Here is a 14,475-nt window from a genome sequence, read left to right as displayed (position 1 = left end):
GAGGGAAGGGGTTATTGTAGGGAAAAATGGAGAGAGGAGGGGGGTTATTGTAGGGAAATATGGAGAGAGGAAGGGGGTTATTGTAGGGAAGGATGGAGAGAGGAGAGAGGAAGGGGGTTATTGGATGGGAGAGGGGGTTATTGTAAGGAAGGAGGGGGGAGGAGAGGAAGGGGGTTATTGTAGGGAAGGATGGAGAGAGACTACCAGAACCCACTAGACTCTCGAATTACACTACAAGAACTACAGGACAAAATAAAATCACTTAAAACCAAGAAGGCCTGCAGAGCGGATGGTATCCTGAATGAAATGATAAAATTCACAGACTCCAAATTCCAATTGGCTATACTAAAACTCCTTAAAAAAAATAAAAAAAATAAAGTTATTAACATTGTCCTTAGCTTCGGGATCTTCCCCAATATTTGGAACCAAGGACTCATAATCCTCAAAAGATCCTCTGTATGATCGTCAACCACAGACTCATACATTTCCTCACAAACAACAATGCCCTGAGCAAATCACAGATTGGCTTCCTACCAAATCACAGTACAACAGACCACATTCTCACCCTCAGCACTCTAATCAACAACCAAATAAATAAAAATAAAAGCAAAGTATACTCCCGTTTCGTTGACTTCCAAAAAGCATTTGACTCAATTTGGCACAAGGGTCTGCTGTGCAAGCTGTTAGAAAGTGGCATTGGAGGGAAAACCTACGACCTCATAAAGTCAATGTACCGTACACCAACAACACATGTGCTGTGAGGATTTGGGAAAAACACAGACTTCTTTCCTCAAAGCCGTGGGGTTAGACAGGGGTGCAGTTTGAGTCCAACCCCCTCTTCAACATACATCAATGAACTGGCAAAATGAACATCCCCCTAGCAAATACATAAGTCAAATGCTTACTGTTTGCAGATGACCTGGTGCTGCTGTCTCCAACAAAAGGTCTACAGCAGCACCTTGATCTTCTACACAAATTCTCCCAGACATGGGCACTGACAGTAAATCTAACCAAAACTAAAGTTATGATATTCCAAAAAAGGCCCAGCCTACAACAACACAAACACAAATTCCTCCTAGACACAATTGCCCTAGAACGGCGGTTCTCAACAGGGGTGCCTAGGCACAAAGAAATTCAAAAAATATATATTCTTTTCTTAATAGGATTAGAGAAAATTATCACTAAAGTGCTATCTGTTGCAGCTGCACTGTTTTCCATGAAAATACCATATTTGGATAAGTTTGACCATTTCTCAAACTGAAAACCATTATTTAATAAAACACAGAAAAGGATCACCAAGTTACTCTGGATAAAGAACCCCTTTACAGACAACACCGAGACAAAGCTTCCTGACACATCTCCATCCAAACTCTTGGAAGAACTCATTGAAATCTCATCTGATACCACCTGGAGAGCTTGTTTCAGTGAAGTGCCCCTGGAAACATGTTGGTCTGGGTGTGGTGCTGACTACCAAGTATCTCATGATGCAGCCGTTAAGGTGTTGATACCATTCAGCACCACATAGGAAGCTGGCTTTTTATCCATGACTGCTCTGAAAACAAAATATAGGGCCAAGTTGAGCCTTGAGGATGACATGCGTGTTGCCTTGTCAAAGATCTCCCCACGTATTGACTGTATTATTAGCCAGCAGTAGACCTCGCATTGAGCTAGAAATGTCCACTGAGTGAACAAGTGCTTATTTTCTGTATTTATTAATATATAAAAAAAAAAATTGTAACTTGGTGATCCTTTTCTGTATTTTAACATAATACATGATTTTCTGTTTTTTTTAGAAATGGTCACACTTATCCAAATATGCAATTGTGGAAAACAGTGCAGCTGCAACAGATAGCACTTTAGTGATCCTTTTCTGTATTTTTATTAAACGATATATGCTATTTGATTTACTACTACAAGCAGTGTAATGTCAACAGTACTAAGCCATTTAGACCTGAAACGCCTGCTAATAATGCATTATAATTATAGCCTGCATATACACACAAATGTGTTTTCCCGGTTTCAATGGGTTAAATAAACGTTATTTTGAAAGCAAGCACTTTTGTCATCATTGTAGCAAAAAAGACAGGACTGGAAAAGTCTTTATCGTATGTAGGGGTGCCCTGGAATATTTTATTGGACACAGGGGTGCCTTGGCAGCAGAAAGGTTGAGAACCCCTGCCCTAGAACACACAAAAAACCACCTATCTCGGCCTAAACAGCAGTGCTACAGGGAACCTCAACCAAGCTGTGAACGACCTGAGAGACGAAGCAAGAAGAGCTTTTTATGCTATCAAAAGGAACATCAAGCTAGACATTCCAATCAAATTCTGGCTAGAAATATTAGACTCCGTCATAGAACCCATTTCCCTGTATGGTTGCGAAGTCTGGGGCCCACTTGCAAACCAAGACTTCACTAAATGGGACAAACACCCAATTGAGACTCTGCATGCAGAATTTTGCAAATCCATTCTCCGCACCCAAAGGAAAACACCAAATAATGCATGCAGAGCAGAACTAGGAAGATAATTATCTAAATCCAAAAAAGAGCATTTCAATTCTATAATCGCCTAAAAGAAAGCGACCCAGACACGCTCCATAACAAAGCCCTCACCTACAGAGAGACCCTTGAGAGATGCCCACTCAGCCAGATGGTTCTGGGACTCTGCTCACAAACACAAACAGAGCCACCAGACAGAAACCACACTGGACTAAACCAAATTATAAGAAAACAAAAAGAAAACTATCTGACACATTGAAAATAATCAACCCAAAACCAGAGCAAATTGAAATGCTATTTGGCCCTAAACAGAGAGTACACAGTGGCAGAATACCTGAGCACTGTGACTGACCCAAAACTAAGAAGATCCTTGACTAGGTACTAGGGGTGTAACGGTACGTGTATTCGTCCCGCAAATTTACGGTACGGCCGTCACGGTGCGGTACGCGCAGCCATACGGTGAATACGCCCCACAGCGCACACACGCGAGTCCCACATGCAGGCACTCACGAGGTCCGTGCGAGAACAGCGAGCGTGGCCGGGCACACCGAGTCAGACTTCAGTTCAGAGCAGGCGAAAGTGCACGGAGAAAGGCACATTTACATTGGAACAGCTGCAGGGTCATTACAGTTTTCTTTCGTTTTCTTGTTCGCCCAATAGCGTTAACCAAATTAAACCAATGGAAAGAAACACACATGCGTCGCTAGGGCTGCTGCGGTTACCGCATTATCGCGATATCGCCATCACGTCACGCCCACCGCAGAGTCAAGCTGATTACCGCATCACCGGCTGTTTTTTATTTTATTTTCTATTTTTTATAATAATAATAATTATTATAGTTGTGTATAGCCTATTTTCTTCATGCAATGTGTTCGAAAGTTTCCACTCGCAGTTGCGCAGTTAACATTCTGATTGAACCCCAGAACTTGTTTTGCTGCTACGGAAAGTTTTCGCTTTGAATCTGCTAAAAACATCGATCTTGTAGCGAAACCCAATCGAAGGGCATTCAGATGCCGTAAATGCTGCTGTTTTGATCCCGAAAGAAGACGGAGTGGTCACAGTTAGCGAGGACAGGTCAGTTCTGGTTCTGTTCTGGAGCAGTAGATATGCCATATTGTGTGTGTGTGCTGAGCGCAGTTGCTTTAGCTGGTGTTAATTCGCTGGCCACTGGGTTGAACAAACGATTTCATGACGTTATTATCTGTTATGCAGATAGATAGGACAGTCAATTCATTCCTAGTTGGTTATTGAACCAAGTGTTTGGTTAACGTTAGCTACCGCGAGTCGGACTCGCAACCAGCAGTTTCAAGAACAGGCTGAACAGCCAGCTGTTTTCAACCAATATTCCTGCTGCAAAGTCACTCTTTAATGACAACACTGGAATAAAGATAGACATTTAACGTTAGACTAGAGGCTATAAAGAATAGACTACCACAGAAATAAATGCATTTGAAAAGTTTATTTAGGAAAAATATATTTTAACATTACATAAAAAAAATAAAAATAAAAAATTGCGGTTACCGCGGCGGTTTCAATGGCTTCACCAAAAATCAATACTGCGGCAGCCCTACGCGTCGCCAACAAACACATCAACATTCTCCCCCGCCGGATTCACAGGCACAGCTCATCAAATAAAAAAAATAAACATACTTTTCCGGACAGATCATCTGAGCTCCACTGTTTTTAAATCCAAATAATCCTCATAAGCCATTGTTGTAATATGTCATCTGTTAAATTCTCTCTAGAAGTGAAACTGAAACTTAGCAAGGATAAGTTGTTAAAGGGGCAGTAGGCAAGTGGATGCCTGAACACAGAATGACACCAGTATAAATGACTACCACGGCAAGCCTATAGAAAATTATTCTGTTTAATAATAATAATTATTATAATAATTATCATAAATATAATACCGGTAATATAAATAAATGTAAAATAAATTATTACAAAAAACTACAAAAATTAATATTAATTATTATTATTATAAAAAAAGAAATGTCTGTTGTACCGAACTCGTACCGAACGCTGACCCCAATACGAGGTACGTACCGAACCGTGGCTTCTGTGTACCGTTACACCCCTACTAGGTACAGACTCAGCGAGCACAGCCTAGCCATCGAGAAAGACCAAGACATCAGAGACGTATATTTCCCACAAATTGCAAACACCCAAAGAGACTTGAAAACATGGAAAATAACTCAAAACTCCCATACTTACTGGGTGAAATACAACAATGTGCAAACACAGCAGCCAGATTTGTGAGCTGCTGTGACAAGAAAAGGACATCCAACAGAATACAACCACCATAAAGACTGTCGGTCACAAAAAAAAAATCCTACTGTACTGATTACTTCTGATTTCTCCGTTTGATAGTTTTGTTTGGCTTTGGCAATGTAAACGTATGTTTCCCATGTCAATAAAGCCCAATTGAATTGCGTGGAGAGAGGAAGGGGGTTATTGTAGGGAAGGAGGGAGAGAGGAAGGGGGTTATTGTAGGCAAGGAGGGAGGGGGTTATTGTAGGTAATGGGGGGGAGAGGAAGTTGGTTATTGTAGGGAATGAGGGAGGGGGTTATTGTAGGGAATGTTAGAATGTTAGAATACTGTTAGAATGTCAAGAGGCCTGACGTGTTGTGCGTGTGCTTATTTATTTATTTTGCTCTGGAATAAATGTTCCCCCCAGTTTCATTATCCCTCTGTTTATATCTTCCTGTGCTTTCTAAATGCAGTCGGTCCTTATTCATAGCCACCCATGACATCCAATAACACTTGGCGATGCACTCTCTCAATTGTAGAACGCTTTTTTAAATGTCCATTCCGCTGTCCACGGTGCTGTTTTTGTAGACGTAGATGGTTTGTACTTATTGCCCCATCATCGTCTCAGCACCTGGTAAACCTAAAGCCACCTGAAAGGACCCACTGTAAAATGAGCCGCTTGTACGCGGAGGAACGGCTGAACAATTGTCTTCGTGCCTCTTGTTCATATTTGTTCAGTGTCTTGCATTTGTCCCATGCTTCTACCTCCTGCTCCTCCAGCCCCCTTCCCCTCTCCCAGCCTCCTTTCCCCCCACAGTTGATTCTCCTCTGTCGTGTAGCTGTGATGGTGACTGTTGATGTTGCTCATCCCCACATGTCGCTAATCTGTGCTTTGCCTCGGCTTTCTGCTGTGTGTTGTTTTGGTCGTCTGTCCCGTCTCGTCTCTGTTCCATCTGCCTTGTCTGTCCTCCCTTCCCAAATGCCTCACTGGCTTGCTTTTGTCTTGACCAATCATGCACCTCCAAACCCCTGCCTACCCCCCCCCCTAAATCCCAAATCATTATTGGCTGTTGTGATGACGACTGCCCCGCTGTCCTGCGCTCCTACTTCCTGCCTGCCCTGCTTGCCCCGCCCTGCCTTTGCCCATGTCCTGTCCTGATTGGTGGCCGCCCCCCTCCCGTGCGCTGTCTGTGATTGACTGTGCTGTGGGGAACGGTGTAGATCACCAAAATATGGGCTTATCGCTAACAGGTACCACTTCTGTGAGAAGTGCTTCAACGAGATCCAGGGAGAGACGGTTTCCCTGGGCGACGACCCCACCCAGCCTCAGACGTGAGTCCTACTGATGATTGACTTTGACACAGTGTTCTCATTGTAAAAGAGCAGGGACAAACAGAACTTCAGTAAACATCATATTCCTGCTTATGAGTGTCATGGCTTTTGTCTGGTGTTATTTTGGGCCTTAAATCACACAAAACCACGCCTGGTGACTGCACTTACATTTACAGCACATTGATTTGCTTCATTTGAAAATATTTTCTGATAAAAATGTTAATGCGATGATACTTAAACTTGAAGTAGGGAGCCAAAATATATAATGAATTTCATATCCCTTTGTGTGAAGTTCCTCCAAATATATTTATATAAGTATTTTATCAAATGTTTAATATATTTTTTTATATATTTACCTTTGTTGTATTGATAGAATTTGGCTTTGATTATTAGCTAATATCTCTACTATTTGAATTATATTTGAAGTGGGACAAGTTCCCTGAAAAAGTAAAATGCTTCCACCTTGTGGTCATGTGCGTAAACTGGTCTGTCCAGACTGCCCACTGAATTAATGATATCCAACAGAGTTTTTGTTGTAAAAGCTTTGCTTTTGTTTATATTCACTTTTCTAAATGGGCAATTTTCTCTTGTTCTATAATCTACAAGCTGAATACATTTACCGTAATATATCCTTTACATAGTCCATTTTCACCATTTTCTTTGCTCTTGCTATGTTTATATCCCATCCGTGTTAAGTTTCCACATATCCCCTGTTGAATAATTTCAGATCCATCCACAAAGAGCAGTTTGAGAAGAAGAAGAACGACACGCTGGACCCTGAACTGTAAGTCATCCCCTCTCGTGACCTCACGCCTTTGTTTGTTGCAGTGTTTTTTTTTTGTTGGGTATTAAAAAGGTATTACATTTAATTTGCACATGCATTAAATTTGGGGGGGGGGGGCAGCCCGGCTTTCTGGGAAATTAAATTTAGATTGTGCAACCGCCAGTTCAGTGTCGCTATATGGTTTTATTTAGTTAGTTAGTATGGTTGTGAAATTTGTATAAAATCTTGCTTTAAGTGGTATTAAAAGGGTCTTAAATGTAACTTGTTGAAACCTGCTGATACCCTGTTTATGCATGTAAATGTTCTCTTAACATTATATGACCTTTTGGTATTATCTGAATGATCTGTTGTTCCTATCAGAAGGATTAAGGGAACTGAAGTTGTATCTAATTGCTTTGACTCTTCTCTTCAGGCTGGTGGAATGTATGGACTGTGGACGTAAAATGCACCAGATCTGTGTGTTGCACCACGATACAATCTGGCCAGCAGGGTAAGTGGCTTAACCCTTTCACTACCACACTACCAAAGGGTTAACCCTTTCACTGCGACAATACAGAAGGTTAACCTCTTAACTGGCACCGACCCGGCCCCTGGACGTTTTGAGGACGTTTTGCCCACCGGCGTGACATGCCACGTTGGCGACCTCTAGCGGCTCGGGTGTGCATATTTTTTAATACAATATATATACATTGAATTAAAGCCCTATTTGTTGCCTGTCGATTGCCAAAATCCGTTCAGCAGTTCAAGAGGCGTGAGGTGTGCCGTGCACCAAAGTACACAGCAGACTTACTTTTTCCGAATACCACCTGCGACTCCCGAGGCTCTAGCTCCGTCAATCATTTGGCGATCTCGAAAATTATTGGACAGGGTTGTAACTAGAGCCATATGAAATCCGCCTTCACGGAATCGCGGACGGAAATTGCGGAAATTGACCAATAAAAATGGAATCAACTGTAAAACGTGGAATATTGCAGAATTTGCCCTAATCTAGACTGAAATTCCGTGTTCGGGAGAATATGGAACGTTTGGTGCAACACGAACATGATCGGGGATGCTACAGCGTGTTACACACAACACGGAGAAATATCCAAGCGTCTGGCTGCTTCGGTGCGTCGTTAACGTTAACGTCGGAAGAAATTCCGCACTAAGCCCTAAATTCAGAGCAGAGCAGTATCCTAATGACTTTTATGCTTCAGTCGATAAGGTGTTTTGCAAATTCTGTCAACATACCGTGGGGACTGGACCCGCAAAAACACGTGCGAAGATCACTTCAAAAGCCATGTCAGGAACAAGGGCCGTGCTTCCCAAAACACACCAACTCTCTTAACGATGATCTCTGGTGATCACAATAGATACAGCTAGAGGGCGAGGCTAATCACTGACACTATTGTGATTTAAATAGCTATAGATGGAAATGATAGCTTCTTGCTAAATCTGGTGCACCCATCTATTTGCAAATTGTCAGTAGGCCTACTATTATTATTATTATTATTATTATTATTATTATTATAGCTATGGAGACAATGGTATGGCTCATTTGACAGGCACCATTTATAGTCCAACAGGGACGAAAGTTAATTTCTACATAACTTCGTTTGTGCGCGTTTTCCGACGCTGCGATCATACAAACGCATGTTTTAGGATGAGGGTTCGGTAAAATAGACGTTACAAGGTACACAACCATATGTTTCTTCACAAAGGCATCGGGGGGGGGGGGGGGGGGGGGGGGGGGGCGTTTTCCGATGCTGTGATCAGGGGGGGGGGGGGGGGGGGGCGTTTTCCGATGCTGTGATCATTACACAAGCATGTTTTAGGATGGGGTTCGGTAAAGTAGACGTAAAATAGACGTTACCTTTGTTAGAAGGTACTCCACTCTCTCTTTGAGTCCAAATGTCATGAATTAGAACAGGATCATTACATATAACGTTAGGTGGCCCTCATCCGTTGTCGTCTTCGTCTATACTATAGTAGATATAGACTATAGACGGAGCCGAATAGGTTTCCTCATTGGCCGGTTTGACTATAGTATTTTTATGATTTACCAGAAGTGCTGAGTCCAACATAGTCCAACATAGTCTGGTGGAAACGCACCTTATCGTCCATAATCATCATCCATATAATCCATTTCGTCTTTTTCATAATATCCAATAGTTCGCTCTCGGCGATCGCCATTGTCGAACGTGTCCTGCTCACTGCTGCTCGCAACCTACTAGTAGAGTCCCTAGTTGTTTGGGGCCTGTGGGGCCACCCACACTAAGCTGGCCCATGCATGTTCATAAGGTAGGCGATACTGCCACCTGGCAGGATTAATTGTCATTGCAGGTCCAATCCACAGTGCTTAGTATGAGAACATCGAAGAAAAGGAAACTAAAAACGAGATCTCATTTTTGGCGCTCAACGCTTGGATTTGAAACACGAGAAATCTTGTTTTTGGCGCTGAATGAGTTAAGAGGTTAACCCTTTCACTGCCACACAACAAAGTGTTAACCCTTTCACTACCACACTACAGACGGTTAACCCTTTCACTACCACACTACAGACGGTTAACCTCTTTACAGAAGGAGAGCAGGGACATAGATAGCAGGAGCTTCCTGGAGGCATACCTACTCGCAGTGGTTTAATTTTTTTCTAAAACCAAAGACGCCTAGAACCGTGGCTAACACTAATGGTGTGCATACCATACTGCGCTAACTGCCTAAGAAAACGGGCACAGAGGCACTGAAAGAGGATTTCACCTGTCTAATGAACACACTAGACTAGACAAATATCAAGATGTATCCATCAGTGAACCAATTGCATGCTTTCGCAGAGGACAAGAAGCCATCAGTCGACTCCTCCAGACATTAAGCACCCCCACAGCCCAAATGGAATGATACAAATAAAAGAAAAAATTTATTATAATAATTTTTTTTAGATTTTATTTTTTATTTTTTTTAGTCTACTATCGGCAAATTTTGGCCAATCAAAGTTGACTATACAAATCCTTAAGGTGCTCCCATAGTCCAGCAGACTGTACACAGAGCAGACTCCGCGGATGTCCGCGCGGCTCTTTGAGCTTTCATAGTCGAGCAGAACTCAGCGGACGTCCGCGGTCTATTTCCTACATTTCTCGCACCAGTTTTACTACATTTCCCACAATTCTGTCTGTTCTGCTGTACTGGCAGATCACTCGGGAACATTATCAGCGAGAGAGCGAGAGAGAGAGAGCGAGAGAGAGAGAGAGAGAGAGAGAGAGAGCTTCACGGGCTCATCTCTCTCCTCGCGCCACCAATCGCTCGTTCGGCGTCACATTAAATGCAGTTCGATGTCAACCAAAACGCCCAGCAGCGTTTTGTGTGACACCAAGTCAGCGGCGCGGATGTCCGCGCGTCAGAAAATAGGAGCTTCCCACCTGTGGGTCTGCTGTCCGCATAGATCAAAGCTCAAAGTCTGCGCGGACGTCCGCGCGGACATCCGCGGAGTCCGCTCTGTGTACAGTCTGCTGGACTATGGGAGCGCCTTTAGTCGGGACAGCCCTACAGTGTACTCAGTTTCTCAGTGAAGGTTCATATGGTCTATCTGATTTCACATGTTAGTGAATCTCCCTACTGACTGACTCCCTACTGAATCTCCGCTGTTCTCTGCCCTCAGGTTTGTATGTGACGGCTGCTTAAAGAAGACTAATAAGACGAGGAAAGAGAACAAGTATGCTGCCAAAAGTAAGTTACTACGGCTCCTGTCGAACCAGCTTCCTTCAGTCTGTTGGTTTAGCAGAATATCAGACAATTAATTATTCTCTTACTCCTACCGTCCCCGCCTGTGTTTTTTTCTTTCCTTCCTTCCTCCCCTCTCTCTCTCCTCCCACCATACAGGACTGCCCCAGACAAAGTTAGGTTGTTTCCTGGAGGGAAGGGTGAATGACTACCTGAAGCGCCAGAGCCACCCAGAGTCGGGGGAGGTGTTCATCCGCGTGGTCCACGTCTCTGACAAAGTGGTGGAGGTCAAACCAGGCATGAAGTCCAGGTACAGTAATGGATACAGTATAATCATCATCAAACCTCAAACTCAAGAGAGGCCCTCAACCTTACTGGCTGATAATGGCTTGAGTAGTTTGGAGAGATAAAACGGATCGGGCTGGGGGATCGTTTGCCATCACATTCAGAGATGACGATACCGTTAAATCTACTTTCAGACTGCAGGCAAATGTTACCCAAATCTGTTTTTTCCCTAATATGTGACTCGGATCAGTTTTATTTTTCACAACAGTATGAATATCACAAATGACATGCAATCTGATCTTTTCAATTCTGATTTGGGCCACTTCCATATCGATGGCCGAAGAGCAAAACATCCTATCCTATCTGATTTTTATTTATTTATTAATTCATTTAAACTTTTTTGAGAACTGTTGAAACGTGTTGTTTTCTTGCAGAATGCTATTTTTCTTCTTTTTTATGATCTTTTTCCTCCTTTCTTTTTCCGTTTTTCTCCCATCCCAATGTTAGTCGTTATGCCAATTCCCAATCCCCTTCCTGGTCGTTGCGCACTCTACCCCCTACCGTCGGTCCAGGAGGGCGGAGACTATCGCATGCTTCCTCCGACACATGTGTACCCAGCCCACCGCTTCTTTTTCACCTGGCAGCGCGGACTCTCACTGGGAGAGTGTAACGTGTGAAAGGTCACACTACCTCTCTTAGATCCTTCCCTTGCTGTGCAGGCACCCTGACCGAACTGTAGGAGTCGCTGTTTACAACGACCAGGACTCGTCTATTCTTATCCCAACCCATGTTTGCGATCTGATTGGCCACTGACGTTTCTGGTCATGTGACATGTGCGCCCAATCGCGTGACGTGACCATTTCCGCCTCGACCAGCAGCAAACTACCTAACGCCTATGATCCACACTCTAACCTTAACCAACTTCGAAAGAGTGCCTAAGCTTAACCGGCGAAATAACTTGCCGTCACACGATAGGCGCAACCAGAAACGTCAGTGGCCAATCAGAGCGCAAACATGGGTTGGGATAAGAATATAGGCGACCAGGACCCACCCTCGCCGGGTTTCCCACCCTCTAACACTGCCAATTGTGTTGGTATGGACGGTCGGCCAACCCGGAAGCACCACAGCTGGATTCGATCCCACTGTCTCTCTGGTGGTAGACAGACGCTTAGTCCGCTGCACTACCCGGCCACCCCAGAATGCTATTTTCGAAAGATACCAATACAATTCACTGTTTTTGGACTATATTACTATATTATATGTTAACAATACGACCAGGTATTAGTGCCTCGCAAAGTGCAGATAGGAGGTTTCCCCCCACTTTTTTTTAAGCAGATAAGAGGTTTTGCTCTCTGGCCATCGATATGTGGTCCTAAATCAGATATGGGATTTTTTGCAATGTGACCTCAGTCTGAATAGTCTCATCAGAATTCATGCGACTTTGGTGTCACTCTACATTGACATTCATCACAGTTCTGCGCTGGCATGAGTCACTCTGAATATAAACATGGAAGACCGCTGTGATGGAGGTAGTCAGTGGAGAGACAGTGAGGTGTTGAGGGGACATTTCAAAACCGGTCTGTTGTTCGAAAGCAACGTTTGCATATCACAATTGTCTCTTTCTCCTCATCTGCTCACAAATTCGCTGGCTTCCACTGCACATCAACTTATAAATGAAAGTGTAAACTCTGATTCAGTGGCACTGGCCTCCACTTTTACTTCCATACAACGGTGTGGTGCATGTGACCTCTTTGTTATCAGTGTTTCCACAATAAACATTTTTTAAAGCTTGCTTTAATTCCAGTAACGTTAGCGAGCTAGCTAAATTATACATAAATCGTTTTTCATATAAATCAATCTTCACTACGACTTTAAAACGGTGGTGTGGCACAGTCTATGGAGACGCAGAAAAAAAGCTACCAAATCCATTCCGAGACAACAGAGCGCAGTGTTGTCCAAGTAGCCAAACGTTACACTATAAAAACTAACTGGATAGTTGACTTAATGATATTCTAAAATCATTAAGTCTGCTTAATGGGCACTCGTGCACACACACGCACACACACAGAAAGGGAGAATGGCTTATATGCTGATATTTAAACTTAAAAAATTATTATACAGAGAGAAGCTTCAGCAAGTACAAAACGCTGCTGACCGACAAAAGAGAATCCCTCACCGAGAAACACAAAGGCCATCATGTATCACAATGGTGATGTCAGCCAGAGATGGGGAGAAGCATGCACCTTTAACACTTTCAGTGCCAACAACGAGAATTCTCATTAGTTCATGCCAACCGCTGAGTGCCAGCCGACGAGAGATCTCGTTTTTAATCGTCATTTTTCTTTTTTATCGATTTCCATTCATTTTTCATCAATCTAGCCTCACGTTACTAGTGGGGATCTGTCTGAACTCGAACAGGGGAAATACCGCCCCCCATCGTCTCTCCGGATGGTACTGCACCCCATTGGATTGAATGAAACTTATGGAGAAAAAGTCCTGCTTCCACATTTTACTTGTCAGACAAGTAACCGGAGACGATCCAAGTCATTGCCCACCACCAGAACAGCGGAGAATATGTGTTTCCAGTACCCAGCGTTGGATCAATAAACGCGATCGATATTTGGAATGGCGATCAGGAATTGGAATAATCTTTTTGGAGAACATCTGAGGTAAGGAATCTATTTGACCAGTCTTGGGATAATCTGAGCTATTTTCGCCTATATATCAGCATGTGCCATATGTGTGTGTGTGCGATCAGGAAATAAGATAATCGATTTTTCAGCCCGCTTCTATAGCGTGCATAAGTACCATATACTATCGATAATCTAGCGTTTATTTGAAAACTATTCATAAATAGGCCGATAAATGACTACGTGTTTTGTGTATTCCAGTGTATTTCAGTAAAGGGCGTTTATCACAGAATCTTTCTTTCTGAAACTTAAAAAACGAGCGTTTTTCAAAATGGTATAAAACGGAAATTAACCGATTATTAAAAAAAAAAAAACGCTTCGACAATGTTGACTGCAAACAAGTCATTGATAAGCGACGGCCATATTAGACACATAGCCATAATTTAAGTTTATGCGTTCGCAAATATGAGAGCTCTGTCATTGAATTTAGCGGTGGCACGCAACAGGGTTCCTAGGCACTGCATGGCTGGCATGGAAAGTGTTAAAGGACATCTCTTGGAAAGAAATTACATTTTACAGTTTTTTTTTCCAGATTTATTTTAAACAAATTATTTTGTATTATTTAACTATTTAATTATTATTTAGTTATTGCACTGCACTGGCAGTTTAACTGTATTGAACTGAATTGGGAAAAAAGAAACCTCATAACTGAACTGGCACTGACTGAACATTGAACTGCACTGGCACTGTTTGCAGATGTACTGTTATTAAAGTTAGTTAACACTTTAATTGCCATGGGTTAAATTCATAATTTACCATCCCTCGCCAGCTCTATTTGTCTATGGAGAAGTTCCCCTTCTTTGCAGGGCTATAACTTTTTAAATTCTATTGCTAAATTGCCATTATTATGGCCCATTCAATGTCCTATATGTATTGTTCAGGGTGTAGCAACGTTAAACTTTTTCATTCACATATTCATACTAAAATATGGTCTAAAGTATAAG

The 14,475-nt window shown here is 42.7% G+C and overlaps 1 protein-coding gene across 2 annotated transcripts in view; it reads left to right on the top strand.

Annotated features, from left to right (window-relative positions):
- ep300a (EP300 lysine acetyltransferase a) overlaps positions 1-14,475 on the top strand; it is a 171,807-nt gene that overhangs the window by 83,565 nt on the left and 73,767 nt on the right. For both annotated transcript variants that reach the window (XM_084323655.1, XM_084323654.1), the window contains exons 20-24: positions 6,000-6,080; positions 6,808-6,864; positions 7,277-7,354; positions 10,495-10,562; positions 10,716-10,866. In XM_084323655.1, the coding sequence (XP_084179781.1) occupies positions 6,000-6,080; positions 6,808-6,864; positions 7,277-7,354; positions 10,495-10,562; positions 10,716-10,866 (435 nt within the window). The remainder of the gene's footprint in view (positions 1-5,999; positions 6,081-6,807; positions 6,865-7,276; positions 7,355-10,494; positions 10,563-10,715; positions 10,867-14,475) is intronic.

This window comes from Notolepis coatsorum, assembly GCF_963971535.1.
Source record: "Notolepis coatsorum genome assembly, chromosome: 10".
Lineage (NCBI taxonomy): Eukaryota > Metazoa > Chordata > Actinopteri > Aulopiformes > Paralepididae > Notolepis > Notolepis coatsorum.
This window is presented reverse-complemented; position numbering and strand designations above follow the sequence as displayed.